The sequence below is a fragment of the Bolinopsis microptera genome, chromosome 5 (assembly GCF_026151205.1).
Source record: "Bolinopsis microptera isolate Bmic1 chromosome 5, MBARI_Bmic_1.0, whole genome shotgun sequence".
In the NCBI taxonomy this organism is placed as follows: Eukaryota; Metazoa; Ctenophora; class Tentaculata; order Lobata; family Bolinopsidae; genus Bolinopsis; species Bolinopsis microptera.
The window spans coordinates 13,313,515-13,333,274 of record NC_087076.1 but is presented as its reverse complement, the minus strand read 5'-3'; the positions used below and the strand labels follow the sequence as shown (position 1 = coordinate 13,333,274).

General features: G+C 37.7%; 2 protein-coding genes across 3 annotated transcripts in view; one reads left to right on the top strand and one right to left on the bottom strand.

Moving 5' to 3' along the window:
- The first annotated feature begins 2,080 nt into the window (after window positions 1–2,080).
- On the top strand, window positions 2,081–7,831 carry LOC134815459 (uncharacterized). Its single transcript, XM_063823994.1, has 6 exons — window positions 2,081–2,140; window positions 3,715–3,864; window positions 4,215–4,448; window positions 4,952–5,062; window positions 5,894–6,034; window positions 7,275–7,831. Exons 1-6 carry the CDS (start codon window positions 2,081–2,083, stop codon window positions 7,371–7,373), a joined length of 795 nt encoding a protein of 264 aa, XP_063680064.1. The 3' UTR covers window positions 7,374–7,831.
- Window positions 7,832–9,691: 1,860 nt separating this feature from the next.
- LOC134815019 (GTP-binding protein 4-like) overlaps window positions 9,692–19,760 on the bottom strand; it is a 56,352-nt gene continuing 46,283 nt past the window's right edge. For both annotated transcript variants that reach the window (XM_063823455.1, XM_063823456.1), the window contains exons 6-14: window positions 17,142–17,342; window positions 12,920–13,112; window positions 12,450–12,644; window positions 11,781–11,930; window positions 11,423–11,640; window positions 11,132–11,222; window positions 10,833–10,978; window positions 10,428–10,596; window positions 9,692–9,750 (exon numbers count right to left, since the gene is read on the bottom strand). In XM_063823455.1, coding sequence (XP_063679525.1) covers window positions 9,712–9,750; window positions 10,428–10,596; window positions 10,833–10,978; window positions 11,132–11,222; window positions 11,423–11,640; window positions 11,781–11,930; window positions 12,450–12,644; window positions 12,920–13,112; window positions 17,142–17,342 — 1,402 coding nt within the window. In that variant the 3' untranslated portion in view covers window positions 9,692–9,711. The remainder of the gene's footprint in view (window positions 9,751–10,427; window positions 10,597–10,832; window positions 10,979–11,131; window positions 11,223–11,422; window positions 11,641–11,780; window positions 11,931–12,449; window positions 12,645–12,919; window positions 13,113–17,141; window positions 17,343–19,760) is intronic.

Here is a 19,760-nt window from a genome sequence, read left to right as displayed (position 1 = left end):
CGTTACTTTTAAAAAAGGAACATGTTACAAAAAACCGTAAGTCTCCAACTCTTTTACTTTCAAAGTTAAGCCCCATCCGGTCAGGGTTCCTGGGTATAATTAAACCATATCATTAACAATTATAGGGGGCCGACATCTTATTCTAACTAGCTAACCCAACTATAACCGTCCAAAAGCAGTCGAATAATCAATAGGCAGATCCAATTACGGTGAATATGGTATCGCAGTGGCTGATACGAGAACCAGCCCCTTTCGGACCCGGCTCACGTCCGTTATGTAAAAACATGCTGAGAGCTCGAACACTTCTTAATATTATGCTTCATAATACACAGCTACTTACTAAACTGTCATATGAACCCTACCCAGGTTCTTGGTTGTCCGGCTGTTAGGATGGCTAGAATTTGGATCACGAGAGGTTCTTAGTAGTCGGTCATCGATATTATTGTGCACCAACTAATTATGTATATCCATTCCATTGGTCTCGACATGATGAGGGACAGTCTACATTTATAGTTATACTGATAGCTTCAAAAGTTTGAGCTGGAATATTGATCTTAGGTGGGGCGCCAGGGACAAAAGGAAATCGCGGCATGTACGGAATCGCGATTTTTCCATTCTCCGCGACATGCAAATCGCGATTTTTCACGTTTTCCGCGACAGTTCGCGATTTTCTCAGATCCTCGCGACAAATCGCGATTTTTCCAGTTCTCCGCGACAAATCGTGCACTTTTCTTTAAATCGGACCAAATTTGCGCATTTTACTTAAAATCTGAGGACCAAATTTGCGTATTTTCCTTAAAATCTGCGGGCCAAATGTCACGTTTTCTATAACTATAACTATAAGAGAGTATATATATATGAAACCAATCACATTTATAGCCTTCCGTGAATTCCGAATGTAAGTACATTCTCGATACGTATCTCTGAAGGCAGAGCCTTCAGGGGTACGCATCGAAAACTTTGAAAATTTTCGGTCCGAGTCATTTTTAAATCGGCCTCTCCCACCCGTAAATAATACCCGTATTCTGTAAGTTAATTAACACACAGCTTATTGTAACTTTTCCAGACGACCCCCTCCCACTAACTGACTGGCTCAAATAATGTAATAATATTATTAGGTTCAGTAGGTAGGTATGTGAACGGTCAATAAGTCGAAATATAACTGAACATGTGAAAGTAAAAGAAAGAGTAAATGATAACCTGTTAAAACTGAAATTGGTTATAACTTATGACAGTTCGACGGAAATGTGGCAAGTTGATTAGCCTCCTCGTGGGCTTACAAAATAAAACAAAATTTAACAAATTTGAACAAAATCGAACAAAACTATCCCTCACTGACACTACTTCATGATTTATGTGAGTCTAGTCGAGATGTAATCTATACTACTACTACTACTATGTCGGAACTAAGTCCGATCTTCGCCAGATAAGAACCTGTCAATTTTACCTAGTTAACTAATGAACATGCTAGCTTGGGAAATTCAATCAGCTCCGACAACTAAGAACCAATCATTACATTTACATATCCGGATCCCCGACAGCTAAGAACCTCTGGAGATACTTTAAACATTCCATGTACTGTGCAGATCCGGACAGAAATGTTTCATTGCTCGAGAGGATTAAGTTGAAAGGAGTAACAAATTTGAATCGCCAAGTCGAAGTAATTTATAACTAAGAAAACTTTGAGATAAGTTTTCTTTCTAGGCGGGGATTCAGCCGTTTTTGAGTCGGTACGTAACAGCTGCATAACAATAGCACTCACTCGTTCATTTGCCCTGAATGTCACAATCCCTTAGATTCAAACCTCAACTACATTGTTTAATTATCTAGAAGTTTCATTATCATCGATCTTGCACCGAGGGCTGAATTCGAGGAGCTAACCAATTGTTTAATCTTCCAGCTCTCAAACTTTCGAAGTTTAGACTGTCCCTCAACAAACATGTTTATCTGATGAGGGCGGTAGTAAACTGAACAGTACCACAGCTATAACAAACCATATATAATTATCTAACTAGCTAACCCAACTATAACCGTTCAAAAGCAGTCGAATAATCAATAGGCAGATCCAATTACGGTGAATATGGTATCGCAGTGGCTGATATACCGATACGAAAACCAGCCCCTTTCGAACCCGGCTCATGTCCGTTATGTAAACACATGCCTAGAGCTCGAACACTTCTTAATATTATGCTTCATAATACACAGCTACTTACTAAACTGTCATATGAACCCTACCCAGGTTCTTGGTTGTCCGGCTGTTAGGATGGCTAGAAAATGGATCACGAGAGGTTCTTAGTAGTCGGTCACCGATATTATTGTGCACCAACTAATTATGTATATCCATTCCATTGGTCTCGACGTGATGAGGGACAGTCTACACTTATAGTTATACTGATAGCTTCAAGTTCAAAAGTTTGAGCTGGAATATTGGTCTTAGGGGGGGGGGGGGGGGGGGGGGGGGGGGGGGGGGGCGGGGCGCCAAATCGTCGTTTGAATGTGGGACAATTTTGAAAAACTTAACGTTAGCAAAACTGCGCATTTTGCTCTACAAACACACTTTTTTTAGAGATTTTACCCGGTGTATCCTCTAAAATCATCTAATTTGTTCATTTTTAGGGATTACTTCATACTTTTACTATACGATCGCATAGAAATAGAATAGCATGCGATAGTATTCGTTATTAATATATATTTGGGTTAATTTGTATTTATGCGTCATGTTCATAAATTCTTGCATAGCTTTAATGATGGTATAATAATAAAAGAAAATAAGTATGTATCTTAAAACAGTATCTATGGGCTAGTAATATCTTACTATATATAAAATATATATCAATATGTATGTTTATATATCCGTACCATTTTACTGACACCACGGCATCAACTTTAACACGACTTTCCGCAAAAACCACAAAAGCTATACAACTTTAACTTTTTGACTGTTTCAAAAGCTTTAATGGCCTTCAAATCAGCATGAAAAATAAATAATTGGCCGAGGAATAAAAATTTTAGTGCTAAAGATTTGGACCCCCAAGTGGTGTCAAAAACGCAAATCAAATAGGTTATAATTATTTTAGTCTCTTGAGTCTTGACACCACTTTAGGGTTAGATGGGTTCCTGCTAGTAATCAAAATCCAACCAATAATGGACCTTAACCTGATTTTCACAGTCTAAATAATGTTAGACAGATAGTGAACCTTACCCAGTGGCGTAACTTAGGGCCCCGCAGACCCCGCTGTGCGGGGGGGGGGGGGGGGGGGGGGGGGGGGGGGGGGGGAGGGGCCGTAATTAGTGAAACCGCCGTACAAGGGGGGCGCAATTTTCCTGAATTTTAGGCCTTTTCACTGAAAAAACGCCTTGTTTGTGTATTTCCCTGTCCAATTTAGCGTTCGGCCGACGCGAAAAAATATTTGGGGTACCCTTTTTTGCTTCAGGGGGCGCAAAAAGCTGTAGGGGGGCGAGAAAAAAGTACCCGACCTTTTTTTTTTTTTTTAAATTTTTTAGGGACAAAAAATTTTAGGGGGGCGCTTTTCGTCACTGAGCGGGGGGGGGGGGGGCGCCAACAAGCAAAGTTTCGCCACTGACCTTACCTTGTTCTAACAATTTTGTGCAATCCAACAAACAGATGAATTAATACCCTTTGTTCATGTCATAAATGATGTTTGTCACCGTAATGATTTCAATATCGCCAGAAAATCACAAATAAAACTGCAGGAAATACAGACGGAGGTTGGAGAGGCAGTTCAGGAAACCGTTCAGGAGCAACCTGCACAGACTCAGGATGATGGTCTGACTGTAAACCAGCCCCAGGTAGTTGTTGTTGATCCTCTGAGTGGTTCTACTATGGTTACATCCAACAACCAGGTGACTTTTGGGAATGTTAAAAATTAATTGCTAGAATTAACCTGAGAAAGTCCTAAGTACATACACAGAGCTAGTTACACTCATAGTCATAGTCATATATATGTATTATATATGTATAATGTATATTGTATAATATAATATGTATTATGATCTGTTTCTTTAAAATATTGAAAAATTGTTTAAAGTATTGGTATTCGGAGAGTTGTGATTCCAATTACTTAAATTACTACACTCTTACGTTAAACTATTATATTTATACTTATAGTGTCAACCCATTCAATCAAATATGATTGCTCGTTACTATAACACTATCATTATATTGACCTAGTAAGTAAACCATTATTATTCAGGAGTCGAGTGCAGATCAGACCCAGACTGAAGCTCAGTCATACCAAGTAGACAGCGACACCTCCCAAGAAGAGAACTCTGTAGAAACATCCGGGAATGAAGAAGAGGAGGCAGATGAGAAGGGGGAAGGAGAGGAGGCAGATGAGAAGGGGGAAGAAGAGAACGGAGCTTTTGGTTCAACGATACCTCCGAGTTCAACCTCATCTTCAGAACTTCCGGGATCATTTGAGTCATCGGTATGTTCCTACTATTTAGTATTTATTGTAGGTTTAATTTTATAACCTACCAAGACGCACGCTGAGTTGGACTCGTCGACGGTCTTGGAGTTCGAATAATATTTGGAACAAACAATTAAAACGCTTATAACTGACATGCAGAATGGGCTCAACGTTTTTAATCCACCAGCGATCAGCATAACATATCCTTGTTCCATTTTTCTAGATGCCTGAAACTAAATTGTCGGTTTGAAACCCTCCGAAGAAATTACCATCGGTTTAAAATTATTCTGTTAATGTTATGACTAGGATTCGTAATAAGAATGTAAGCGGTGCAACCGGCCATCTCTAAATTTAATATTTAATTTATACAGTAAGACTATTGCTACAAACTTGAGTCTGTTATAAGTATTAAGTCCTTATCGGGTCATGCATTATAAATTACATTTTCTGAATTCTAAATCATTGATCCGAGCACAAATATTTAAGTCCTATTTTTAGTAACACCGCATCATTGATTTCAGCTCCCAACTGAGAAAGGAACGGATATTGCTGACGCAGATAATGGCTATCAGGTCGACAACAATTATAATATTGAAACATCCGCTGAGCAGGACATCGTGGAGAAAATCAAGGTTTGCACACTGAGACATTACTTTTCCCCGATTGTAACAAGAAATGCGGCCGCTTTTCTTTTGTGGATGGCCGCTCAATTTCCCGATCCGTGATGGAGTATTTGATCATATTCCATACCACCTGTGGACCCCAGTCTTTACTGTTTATAAGCATGCAGATATGGCGAAGCGACAGGCCGAGCGCCGCCCAGTTGATATAATTCCATATTTAATTTGAAAATCGTGTATATTTCTATGTAACCATATGTTTATTGTTTATGCAACCTGACACGGATCTGTGCAAAATAGTAATACTAACTCAAAATAATAATAATATGCTATCAATTAGTCCCTAGCGGGATGCGTACATGATGAAATTAACAATGTACTTGAACATTTCAGCACCGCGCGCCAACAATTGTTTAATTCAGATTTTCGCGCAAAATAACTTTGCGCAGGCAGACACGTGGGCGAAACGTACGCAGACACGCACGCTCGCACGCAGGTACGGTCGCAAAGCTACCATATCCCAAAAAAAACCTCGATCGCTAACCCTTGTCCTTGACTCTTTTGTGCCTTCGGCACTTGAGTCATGGATCGGGAAAAAATCACAATAAATTATAAAATCCAACCTTACTCTTAGTCTTAGGACTTAGGTACCAAAATTGTAAGGATTTTCTGCCCGACATTAAATCAGTGTTATGTATATCCTATGCATGGTATGTATTTCCTATCTGTGAACTGCACGTGATCCCTACTTTTTCCTACAATCCCTTTTTTATTCCAATGCAATGATCCCTGACTTGTCCAAATGATATAAGATTTGCCCACACATCACTATTCTGTTTCCAGGAGATAGAAGAAGCAGAAGAGAAGGAGATAGAAGCTGCTGGATGGGCTGATGCCATGGCAACCACACAAGTTATTGCATTTATCATCATTGCCATGGTGGCAGTAGTAGTTATCTATGTTCTTTACATTGCACGTAAAAAGGTGAGATTTAAACTAAAGAATACTATTATCGAAACATTAGAAACCGATTAACGATTGTTTGAAGCATTACCAGTGATTTTACAGCTAATAACCTGAATGGCTAAGTGAATGAAAGATAAAGTGCTGATAGGTCAGACAAAATAAAACATTCTCAATTCTATCACACGAGCACGACAATATACACAATATAATAAATGTATTTTGTATGAGCACGAAACCAATACCATTAGTACACTCACAGCACGTACTGGATCTTTTGTTAAAAGTACGTACCAAAAACTGTGTTGAAATTCTAAGTACGTTGTTAAAAGAACAACTACGTATCAAAAGTCTAAGTACGTATCGCCTTTCCAAGGTGTGCAAGTCGTTACGAGACTACAGGTCCCCCAAGAGTAGACCTAGATACCGGGAGTTGTAATGCTGTAAGTCATGAGGGGAGCTACGTAAATCTGCATGCTATCTGCACGTTTTAATAGTAACCCCGAGCCACAACCTCGGGAATCGGAATCCGACAAATTTTCTTGCATAGATTGCGATTGTATCACCAACCACTGTTCGACTAGTTCAGTTGTCTTGCATGTAAACTAAACTAATAGCGATCTTCCACTATTATATCCAAATGTACAATTCCTGAGTGTTCACAAACATATCCATATTGCATGTGCATGATTACCAATTTACAATTGCGGTAGGTATCAAAATAGTAGTCCCATAAGTTGAAGACGATTTGTTTATTGAATATTTTTTTGATTCAAAGCATACTATATGAGATGGGTATGAACTATGAAGGACTACTATTTTGTACTCTGTAATCGTCACTATACTGAGTTAATCTTAGACTACGGACGAGTGATTCGGGAAATTATATTCCTTATCTAAAATTTCAATCGAATGGGCTGCTGATTTGGACACTATTAGCATTTAGCACCTTATTTTGTTATTCAATGTTAAAGTATATAACATTACATTAAAATTAATACTGTATACATTTTTTGTTTTCTGACATATTCAATGTGGTAGCTTATGATGTATATTGAGCAAGTTACACACTATATAGTATATATTGTATAGTAGAAAATTGAATGTGACATATGTTTTGGTGTACATTCTAGGGAAGAAGCAGAGTTTGATATGAACTGGTGATATAAAGTCTGCTATAACAGTATCACTTTCAAAACGTCTGTGTAGTAATCTAATTTTGAATCAATTATTTAAACTATTTGACATCCTGGAATTGCAGTCGAAAGAACGAAGGAAAGAGAAGGAATACAGGAACCTACTGCAGGAAGACTATGACTCTGATGACGACAAGGCTGCCAGAAAGAAGAGATACGGTTGAATTGAAGGCGGGGTTGATTTTTAGTTTAAATGTTGATTGCTGTTAATGTTTTTTATGCTTCGCTTTTGAACTATGACCTGTGTTTTTGTGTGTCAGCTGGGTAGAAAGCTGTTGTTCGTAGTATTTTATAGCATGTATTTCAGTAACGTTTATAAGAGTTAAAGTAAAATTCGTTAAAATATGCTTGGTTGAAAATTGCAGTTTTATGTCATCAATACATCATTCAATTATTATTTATCATATATTAACACCAGCATTAGGTTGTTAATTTAATCATAAATTATGTTTTAACTAAACCCTTACACTATTACCATTCAGCATGAAAGTAATCATTGTTCCATTGGAACTGACTGTTTTCAACATTTCATTGTTAAGTTCAATTTTATTTGAAATTTCAAGCTTTTGAGTCATTTCACATTTCGTTTGCTATTCAGTATGCATTTCAAAGTTTTAAACCATATATCTGTAGTATAACTTAATGAAACCTCGACCAAATTTAACTTTTAACAATAAGAATGAGAAAACTTAGACTCAAGATTAAAATCCTTTAAATAACATAAAACCAAATATCTGTGCTATAACTTTAAAATGAAATCTTAACCAAAATTTTAAAAAAAAAAGGGGGAAAACCAAAATAAAACAAAATAAAAAAACATGGTTTTAAAATTTAAATTAGGTTATTTTTAAATTTTAAATCCCCGGTTACCCCCCCTGGTATGTCTTTTTTTTACCCATCCCGTTTTAACTGGAATTTAACGTTTGGGCCAAAAGAAATTTAAAAGTTTAAATTTCAAAATTTAATAAAGGCTTTTAATTTAAATTTAAATTTTAAAAATTTACCCAAAAAACAAAATTTTTTAATTTCCAAAAAAAGGAAGACTTACCCCTAAACGAGGCTCCCCTAAAAATTGGGCATTCCTGGCCCCAGCCCTTTTTAAAATTTTGGGGTTTTTTAAGAAATATTTTTTTAAAACCCGGTTTTGGTTTTTGAACAAAATATTTCGTTTAAAAAAAAGGGGGTTACCTTTCCCCCGGGGGATAACCTGGGGTTTTACGAAAATTTAAATTTTAAAAAATTTTCCTATTTTAGGGGTCTTAGCGGTTTGGGGGGAAATAACAGGTCGAAGGGAAAAAAAGTAATTTAAAGGGAAAATTTGACTTAGATCAGTCCCCCTTTTTTATAAATTTTAAAAACCGGCGTTTTTTTTGGTTTTTAAAAATTTTAAAAAAAATTTTCATAAATTAGGTTTTTTTTGGGTTAAAAAGGGGGGGGGGGGGGGGGGTTTTTTGGTTTTAAAAAAAGGGGGAAAAGTTGGGGTGGGGGGTGGGGGGGGGAAAAGGGTGGGGGTTTGTTTTTTGGGGCCAGTTGTTTTTTGGGGGTTGGGGGGGGGGTTTTGGGGGGGGGGGGGGGGGGGGGTTTTGGGGGGGGGGAAGGTTTTTTTAATTTTTTGGGTTCGTTTTAGAAAGGGGGGGGGGGTTTTGGGGGGGGGTTGAAAAGGTTTTAATTTGGGGTTTGGGGGGGGGGGGGGGGGGTGGTTTTTTTTTGGGGGGTTTTTGGGGGGGGAAGGGTTTTTTTTTTTGGGAAAAAAACCCCGGGGGAGGGTTTTGGTTTGTGGGAAAAAAAAAAGGGGGGGGGGGGGGGGCCCCCCCAAAAAAAAAATTTTTGGTCGTTTTTGGCCCCTTTTGGGGAACGGTTTGGGGGGGGGGGGGGGGGGGGGGGGGGGGGCCTTTTTTTGGAATTTTTTTTTGGCCGGGGGGGGGAGGGTTTTTTGGTTTTTTTTGTAATTTTTTTTTTAAAAAAAAAAAATTTTTGGGAATGTGGTTTTTTGGTTAGTGACTATAATGCCGAAAGGGTGGGGGGGGTGGGGGGGGAAAGTTTTTTTGGGAAAAGTTGGAAAAAGGGTTTTGGGAAAAAAGGGGGGGGGGGGGGGGGGAGGGCCCCGGCCCCGTTTTTGGGGGTGGAGGGTTTTAAAAAATTTTGGGGTGGGGGGGGGGTTTTTTTTTGGGGGCGGTGTTGTGGGGAAAAGGGCGGAAAAAAGGGGGGGGGGTTTTCCTTGGGGGTTGGGCCCCTTGCCTTTTGATTTTTTTTTTTTTTTTTTTTTTTTTTTCCCCTTTTTTTTTTTTTTTTTTTTCCCAAAAAGGGGGTCCCCCCCTTCCTTTTTTTATTGGGTCGTCCCCCCCCCTTTTTTTTTTTGTTTTTTTTTTTTTTGGTGTTTGGGGTTTTTTTTTTTTTTTTTTCCCCTTTTTTTTTTTTTTTTTTTTTTTTTTTTGGGGGTTGTTTTTTTTTTTTTTTTTTCAAAAGCGATCGTTCACCAGCCCTTTCCAAACTGGTTCATCTTTATTGAGATTTCTTCATCTTTTTTCGAACTTCTTTGACCTGAACAAAATGGTAGTGAGCACGGCTTTCTAATATGGTTTATTGTTAAAATGTTACTTATTATTTCCATTACATAATTTATTATTATAATAATATAATGTGTAGTCATATCCGTCGGCTAGTATTAACTGAATTACGTAAGACTATAATGCCTGAACAGCGCGCATCACGCACGGCATGTGTGGGTGTCGAGGACTGAATACGTTATTAAATGCTACGCCCACGATATGCTATGTAATGATATTATACCGTGGATTATGAGTTAGACCCAAGCCAGGCCACTTGGAAATTAAGGGTGGCCCCTCAGCCCCTGCCTGCACCACGTTTAATTTGAGAGGCGTGGACGCGCGTACAAAATATATAAAGTGACATGTGCTGATCAGCACTAAAAATGTGCTTTCTTTGTTAAAAACGACACCCGCGTGGCGCGATGTAACAAATCCGAATGAAACAGGCCGAATTACGCGCTTAATAACGCGCGATATTCATAGCTTACTTCGTGGTTTTCCTTAGAGCAAGGCAGCCTTGCCAAGGCTTAAGACAACTAAGGTTGATTATTTAAACACTTCCACCCATCATTTAAGATAACATTATGCTGACACTTGTGATAGTGCTACACAATAACACCAAACCCACACAGGGGAGAGTCAACCACAGAACAACTTCCTAAAACTGACCATTTTTGCATCTCGGAGACCACTGACGTCCCGACCGGGCTTTACTTTCTTCGTCTGGAATTTAGTATCAACCTCCATGGACTCGTCTTGGGACATTCTGGATATACTTCGGGCACGTTTTATACCCTGTTTCTTCCTGACCACCCTTTCACTCATTGGGGTTCGATTACTGAAAAGTGTGTTTCGATGGTTAGTGGCAATTCCAATTCTTGAGATTTTTGCAATGGTAAGTAGAAATGCCACTTACCAATGCCAATACTTAAGAATGTTTACTTTTTTAAATAGGCTAATTCTTGCGGTTTCTAGGAATTTTAACAATTTGTCATTAAATTACACTCGTGGGAAGAAATGGGTGCTGCCAACTAAGTACAAACGTGCGCAAAAGAGGGAATAAACACGAAATACCTGTGTTTGTTAAGTCTATGTTTGTGTCGGATTATGGCCTTCTCTTTTCTTATGAGACCCGCTTTTTCTCGTATATCCTTTTGCTCCTCCGTCAAATTCTCATCTTCACTTTCATAAACACCTGCTTCTTCTAGCATCGCTTCTTCCTGTGCAGGGGAATTTAAGTAATAATTGAAATCAGACCAATCATTGGATAGAAATATTATAAATTGAGGATAATATATCATGTTGATTGTTGAAGAGGCCAAGATAACACTACTTATTTGTAGAATATAACAATAAATGCTGGGTAATACTACCTTCTCCAGTTCATCTAGTTTAGTCACAATATCTGGGTCGACAAAATCAGCGATGTTGTGCCCTTCCCAAACTTCTGGAATGTCATCATACCTGAAATACAAAGCTCGTAACTAATGATAATATAAAGGTTGCTAAACAGTAGTTTTTATGGTTGATGTGTGATCGCCTAAACAATCAGGCTATAAACTTGTCTCGAGGGGCCCCCCTCTCGACCAATTTGGTGCAATATTCCCAACTTTAAAATAGATTAAAATATTACAAAAGTAATATTTAAAGGCGGCTTCACATACTTATCATCAGGATTAGGTAGATCGTAGTGTTTCTTAAGGTCGAGAATATAATCATCTCCCAACTCCAGTTCCATGTCTCGCTCCAACTTGCGTATCTCAGCAGGCTTAACGTATCCGGCAACACGGCGGGCAAGTACTCCTTGCGGAATGTGGGGTGCTCGAACTTCTTGGGAAGCTTTGGGGACGGCTACGTGAAGTCTGTTCAGGATGTTTTCAACCTGTTTAAACATAAGTTTCAGCAATGATAGTCTTGGTTTACTCTAGACCACATAAAACTGTATTATTAATTTTTCTTTACTGAAAAAAAATGTAAGTTTTGAGAAAAAAGAGTTTGAAACAAGGTACATATATTATTGACCTTGTTTCCTGCCATCTTCTGCTCGATCCTGTGAGCAAGAAGAGCATCACAGGCTGTGTTCTGTACTTCAGACACTCCCTCCTGAGTCAGAGTGGACATTGGGATAACCAACACGTTTGCGTTCTTCTTAAACGTCTCTTCTAGTAGATTCTGTAGAGAAGAGGTTGTTATAACTTCATAATAACGTGATAAAATAACATCTCTTGGTGAAGTATAGTTTGTGATAGTAATTTCCTTAATATATTCAAACAATACCCAGGTAAATAACTAAATTAAATTCTATTATAGCTATGAGATTAAGTTTTCGATAAAAGTTGTATGTGACTCGGTTCTAGCAGAAATCGGACGTTATTTGACCGGACATTTCGTAAATGGACATAATTTTGAACGGACATTAAAATGAACGCTCAAAGGCATTAATTTAATATGATTAATTTAACTACCTTGTGAAATTACCTAGGTAATAATTGAATTAAATTCTATTAGCCGATAAGATTAAGTTTTCGATAAAAGTTGTATGTGACTCGATTCTAATCAGAAAACATCCGATAAAATTTAAAATAAAATAAGTTTTCAGTAAAAAGGTCAAAAACATAAGCTGTACAATCAATTGCACACACATGGCACATTCATAAAATTATCCAACCTTATCAGATTATTTAAACAAACCTTTTCCTCTTGAGAGAGATCCTCAGGTTTCCTAGCATCGATCTTGTTGAGAGCTACAATGATAGGCTTGTTAGCGAAGAGTGGCTTGATGTTGTCGAACAGTTCGCACTGCTGTTTCAGAGAGTATCCACATTGCTCGCTGATGTCCAGGACGCACACCACGCACGCGCGTAGATGCGCTAGAGCAGTGATGGCCTGAAGAACGAATTTTGTTTAGTATGGAGAGGTACGATGAGATACTTTAATAAACACGCCATTCTTATATCAGCCTCGTCGTTGGAAATAAGTTGACCCCTACAAAGATCATGGGAGTCTGGGACTAAGAGCTGTGCTATTTTATAAAGGATGAGAATTGTAAGAATTTAAAGTGCACTTATTCAGCACTAATTTAAAGTGCACTAATTCAGCACTTATTTAAAGTGCATTAATTCAGCACTAATTCAGCACTTATTCAGCACTCCCGCACTCACCTGCATCTCAATAGTATTCCTGTCCTCCAGGGGCTTGTCAAGTATCCCAGGAGTATCAATAACCTGCCATCTCAAATACTGATAGTCAGTGTGTCCCACGTAGAGCGACTTTGTGGTGAACGCGTACGGCTGTACTTCCACGTTAGCGCGTGTTATCTGGTTTACAAAAGAGGACTTTCCTACATTTGGGAACCTGGGTGGGGTATTGTTAGATATGGCTCTTGTAATTTGGGAACCTGGGTGGGGTATTGTTAGATATGGCTCTTGTAATTTTGGAGGTTGCAACCAGTAATCGACCGGGATTCCCGGCGCCGTGAAATCCCGGCGCCGGGGGAGCTATTTCTTCCCGGCCCCGGCCGATTTTCAATTTTTGCCGGGAATTTGGCCGGGAATTTTTGATCGAAATCGGCCTAAAACTTTCATATAAATCTTAAAATGGATTTTCAATTTTGAAAGGATGATGTCCAGAGTGCCAACTTTTATTTACTGTTTCAGCTGAACAAAATTATTTTACCAAAATATTATATATGAAATCTAATTACCTTCTAAACTGTTCAATTGATACGAACATTATAATGTCATGTAAAAATAAGTTCAGATCCTAAGTCCTGAAAAGTTCTAACTTGGCCGTGGATTTATTAAATTCACGGCCCGGCCCCGGCCCCGGCCAAATTCCAGAACGGCCAATTCCCGGCCCCGGCAAAATTTGGACATTCCCGGCCCCGGCCCCGGCCAAATCCTACCCCCGGTTGTTTACTGGTTGCAACGAATAATCTGACTTATCTACACTGCAAGTCGACTAGGCACCTAAATGTTTTAGTCACATACTTTAAAAGGGAGTTTAGGGACACTCCTTACACTAAGTAATATATTGCACAATGCACAAATGTGAAAAGATGTGCACTGTTCCTGCAATGTTCCTGTAGAGGACCCATTTCTAAGAGAATAAAACTACGACTCTGACTAAATAGCTTTTTAATCGTCGTTTTGAATTATTCTCAAACTAGTACAGACAGATCCGTCTAAAAAAATCGATCTGCTGACACTCCAAGCTTTCAGAGGTTTTTTGACGTTTTTGAGTCCCATTAGGTGCCCTTTATGGCTGACCAACTTTTCCAAACTTTTCCACTTGTCTTAAGGCCACTTTTTGCCACTTTACCACTTTTTACCACCTTTTTTGTTTGTCGAATATCTTTAGTTGTGAACATCGTAAAAGGTTGCGGATCAATCGAGTGTGTTCATATTATCAGGAAGAAAAACTTTTGTTCAAACAATTTTTACGTCAGATAATAAGTTAATTGGATAATTATCAATTAACTAATTAGCAAAATTCTAAAAAATTTTTATTGGCTAAAAATGATCGGAATAGCTTAAAACACGGAGAAAAGTAGTTTTTAGAAAAAATTTTAAAATTTTTCACTTACATTTTTTTTTCGAGACTTACAAAAAATTTCGAAAATTAAAAAAATTTTTCCGCCAAAAGTGATCAAATCGCATGAAACACGGATAAAAATGCCTTTCTAAAAAACGTAGTGAATTTTTCGTTTCAAGAAAACTTAAATCGCCAATATTTGTAGTTGGAGTTCAGTAAATCTCGGCAGATTTTAGTAATCAGGAATTAGTATTACTAAGTGAAGAGGTCTGAAACTGAAAAACGTTAACCATACGATCGCGCGGCGATATAAGAGTTTCATAAACTAATTTTCACAGAAACTGCACCAATGGCACAGTCAAGATCGAAACGATAGCCTGCTGTACTGTCATTTTATTGATTTCAATGATGAATCAGTGGGGTTAAGATAATCACATTTGTAATAAAATATAAATAAAACATCTCTGTACCGTCAATTGTGCTAGTCTAAACCAGCCTACCTGTATTACCAGACCTCTTCTTTTCCTCGACAATCAAACCAAGTTGCTCATATCGCATTTGGTGGGTGATGTAAGTAGTAATGCGCTTAGTCAATAAAGACACCGTGATTTTTATTAAAAGGAGATGATGAAGCAAGTATTCATGACACAAAGAAGAATGGTCGGTGGGGAGTGGGACCCACTTAAATCACCTTAACACAGTGCCCTCGGTAATCCATCCTGTCATTCAAATCACCTTAACACAGTGCCCTCAGTAATCCATCCTGTCATTCAAATTATTTGTTATATATAACACTAACTATATATATAGTAGTGTTGTAGGTATTGAAACTTATACATAACGAGCTGTATTCAATCAGAATACGACACAATACGTGTATATTATATGGCTCTTAATGAGAAACCCGGTATAGAGACGTTTTAAAGTTTATCACGAAAAAGTATACTTGGCCTCATTAAATGGCTCATTTACAGTTCGAAGAAGGTAAGAACAGATCAAGGAAACTAAGGAACAGCCAGGTCCAGAAAGCAAGTGTAAATACACCTTCCAACATCAACTGTGACTTGTTTTGTATTGTTCTGCATACCGCTTCATTTGCTATGCTGGATACCTCAAATCACCCCCATATGTCAGGGTCGGCTAAACGTAAAATCAGCAAGGGTAACATACTGGCAAGGGTAAGATGTAGATACGAGTGACGGGCAAGGGGTAGTAAAGAACCGGTAATAATTAATTCAGTGAAATATTCCACGAGAGTCAGGATATTTTGGAAATTGCTAATAGAGACAGATTCTGATCAGGAAGGATTGTTAATGTTATTGAGGGTGTTGATTTGAAATCCGGACGTCCGCGTCGTGAGGTAAAAATACAGGTTCTTCCCGTAGGATATTCGGGGCTATGATGATCAGCTCAGGATTAATGTGGGACAGATGGACGGGCATTGAAAAGAGCGAGTTGAAAGCTTTCTGGTCTTTTCTTGCCTTCTTTGAGCCATGAGGCCAAGTAGACGTTTTCGTGATAAACTGTAAAACCTCTCCATACTGGGCCTCTCACGGGAGAAACGAGAAGTGTACGATATAGAACGTTTCATATACCTCATTAAGGGCCATAATATAATATACACGTATTGCATTGTGTCGTTTTGTGATTGAATACAGCTCGATATGTATTACTACTTACATCACTCACCAAATGCGATATGAGCAACTTGGTTTGATTGTCGAGGAAAAGAAGAGGTCTGGTAATACAGGTAGGCTGGTTTAGACTAGCACAATTGACGGTACAGAGATGTTTTATTTATATTTTATTACAAATGTGATTATCTTAACCCCACTGATTCATCATTGAAATCAATAAAATGACAGTACAGCAGGCTATCGTTTCGATCTTGACTGTGCCATTGGTGCAGTTTCTGTGAAAATTAGTTTATGAAACTCTTATATCGCCGCGCGATCGTATGGTTAACGTTTTTCAGTTTCAGACCTCTTCACTTAGTAATACTAATTCCTGATTACTAAAATCTGCCGAGATTTACTGAACTCCAACTACAAATATTGGCGATTTAAGTTTTCTTGAAACGAAAAATTCACTACGTTTTTTAGAAAGGCATTTTTATCCGTGTTTCATGCGATTTGATCACTTTTGGCGGAAAAATTTTTTTAATTTTCGAAATTTTTTGTAAGTCTCGAAAAAAAAATGTAAGTGAAAAATTTTAAAATTTTTTCTAAAAACTACTTTTCTCCGTGTTTTAAGCTATTCCGATCATTTTTAGCCAATAAAAATTTTTTAGAATTTTGCTAATTAGTTAATTGATAATTATCCAATTAACTTATTATCTGACGTAAAAATTGTTTGAACAAAAGTTTTTCTTCCTGATAATATGAACACACTCGATTGATCCGCAACCTTTTACGATGTTCACAACTAAAGATATTCGACAAACAAAAAAGGTGGTAAAAAGTGGTAAAGTGGCAAAAGTGGCCTTAAGACAAGTGGAAAAGTTTGGAAAAGTTGGTCAGCCATAAAGGGCACCTAATGGGACTCAAAAACGTCAAAAAACCTCTGAAAGCTTGGAGTGTCAGCAGATCGATTTTTTTAGACGGATCTGTCTGTACTAAACGTTTAGACACTTTAAAAGTTTTAATTACATTAAGTTTTCCGTCCGTTTTGCAATAAAACTAATGACAATCATTAATTGGCGATATCTTATTCATTCGATTGAAGTCGTCGCAATCCTTTTCGAATACTCAATTTCACAAAAACACGAATATCACTCCATAGCAAACATGCACTACACTTGAAGAAAATATATGAAACAAAGTGATAATTATAAACAAGAAAGAAGTGTACCCGAAGAGCAGAAGTGTACGAGTATTGGGGTCAATAGAAGGTAATCTGCCGAGATGCTGCCTAACTTGTTCCAGATACAAAAGAGAACTGTTCTGACGCTTCATGATGGTCATCATGCGACCCAGCGCCGCGCGCTTCAGCTGCTTGCACCGGTACAAGCTGTCTCCAAACTTGAGCAGTCTGTTGTAGTCTTTTGCAACACTGATGGGGAGTGCAAGTGGTTAGAGGTTTAGGTACCCTTTGTCGGTTATGATCTCGTGATATAAGTAGAACATTTTTTCGATAACTCCATACATAAGTTAACAAAAGTTCATGCTGTATTTTACAACAATGTGATGGGTGTGTCCCCTTCTTGAATAATGCAAAAATTCTTAATCGCTTTGTTTAATCTCAACATTTTGGGACCAAGCTAGCGACGAAGTATTGAACAATACAGTTGCCTATTCCTTGTGGTTTTGTTACTGATTACGGTTGTCTAATGTCAGATATCTTATTCTCATTTGCTTGCTTTGATCATTTTCTGAACCGGCTAGCACCCTACTAATTATCATCGGCTCACTGCTCATTATCTTGATTTTCGACCAATTTAGTCCCATAATTACCAAAAAATTGTCATAATGCACGATTTTTGCCGCATTATTAGCCTTATTGGACGGACCAGATGCGGTGCCGCATAATTTGCTGTACATTTTGCCGCATCGTTGAGGCTGTGTTTTTGAATTTTCATGAGCAAGCAGACTAGTCGTGGGAGAGACTTCATTCTGATCTAAACATCTCTAGACAATATAGGGCAGGGTTTTAGTATATGCTAAAACCAGCAATTAGCGAGCACACTTCGGAGTCATTCTCTTGTTGTGGACAACACAATGTGTACTCTTCGATTATCTTACAAGAGGTCAGTTCAATAGAGTGTATTATCTTATTATGTATATTGTATAATGTATATGTTTATTGTATATATAATTATATTGTATTCATGAAACAAAGTGACCGCACCGTTTAGCGACCCCGGAGACAGTGTTAGCCCAACTTCACAATATAGAGGAGGTGAGTAAGATAATTTGTATCTGAAAATCAGATATTGGCGTGCTTTGCCACAAACTTTTATTTTTAGACGGATACTACATTATCTCCTATATTACTACATTATCTCTTTGCCGCACAAACATTTTGCCTCTGATACCGGGATATGCTCTGACAGTGGCTCATTACGCTGACTTCTTACCACATATCTAAATATCATTTTAGTGCAAAGCAATGATCAAGACGAATTATGAATAACCTCGAGCAGTTTTACAATACTATTACTAAACACCTCAGTACAATTACACTGTCATTTTACTGATTAAAGATCTGTGCGCATTCCCGACATTAATCTCACGAATTTATATTTTTGTACTTTACAACCCCGTACAAATGCTGCAAATCCTTAATCAGTAATTATAATCTCTTGTTATAGATCACGATATTATATATTTTGATAATTTGAAAGTTTTCGTTATCTTTGTGCTAACAAATCAGTCATATTTCGACTACTTAACCACCTAACTCAGCACCAAAATGTTCTGAGATTTTTTTCGTTGCACTATCATGAAGCTATGACATTTTTGGACCTATGTCAATATTCAGATTACTAGAATTCATAATCTGTGATTTTTAAGGGGTGGTTAAATGCTTCAAAGTGGTGTATTTCAAAGTTTCCCCAGATTTGCTGCTATTGCTGTAATGTAACTATATTATCTGAATATAAATTGATAAAAAGTATCACCTTAATAACACCAGAATGTGTGTGTGTGTGTGTGTCTGATGATCGTCTGTGTGTCCGTGTGTAATTTCCGGTCGGTTATATCAAAAAAACGGTAAGAGTTACGGGACTGGTTTTTTTTGGTATAGTGTCGACAAAACTCTGACGAAGCCCATAAGCAAATTTTTTTTAAATCGGTCGGTGGTAAGTGGTTTAATTGATGGTTTTGTACCAAAAATGTGACATAAAATAGCTTGAGCAGAACGGCAAGAGTTACGGGGCTTGCTCTCTCTCTCTCATTACTGTATATGTAGCGTCATAATTGGGTTAGCCCAGGAAGATTCGCTGTAATGTTATACCATAAGCTTATTAGGGGAGGGGGACTGTTAGTGTTTGAGGTCTGTTTGGACTGCAGAGAGAGAGAGAGTTCATACGACAATTGACTGAATGTTATTTTATATTCTAATTTATATTCTAGATATTTTATTTATTTTACAACAGACGACAACTTCCTGTTTTTTCTTCTATATTAGTTACTCATATCTCTTGTACAGACTTTTTTACAAGGACATTGACAAATGATACTCACATTAGGCATTCATTATTGCATCTAAATTATTTCACTTGCATTAGGCTTAGAAATTTATTCTCTGGTCAACAGATTTCAAATGTTTAATTAATTTGTAGTATGACAGTAAGGTATATAAGAAGTTATTTAATTTTGCTTGGGCTATTATATTGACTAGGTATTGAGGTTTAATGATGATATGGAATTTGAATTCTATATAAATTTACACTATGTGGTTGGGGCATTTTGCATAGTAAATATGGTTACTACTCATATATATCATATTATTTGATTGGTATTCGATTTC

What these genes read in the sequence shown, in the direction of transcription:
- LOC134815459 (XM_063823994.1), top strand. Translation starts at nt 2,081, where the DNA reads ATGGTATCGCAGTGGCTGATATACCGATACGAAAACCAGCCCCTTTCG. An exon ending in TGGTTACATCCAACAACCAG is followed by an intron (nt 3,865 to 4,214) that starts GTGACTTTTGGG and finishes ATTATTATTCAG; the next exon opens with GAGTCGAGTGCAGATCAGAC. An exon ending in ACATCGTGGAGAAAATCAAG is followed by an intron (nt 5,063 to 5,893) that starts GTTTGCACACTG and finishes TTCTGTTTCCAG; the next exon opens with GAGATAGAAGAAGCAGAAGA.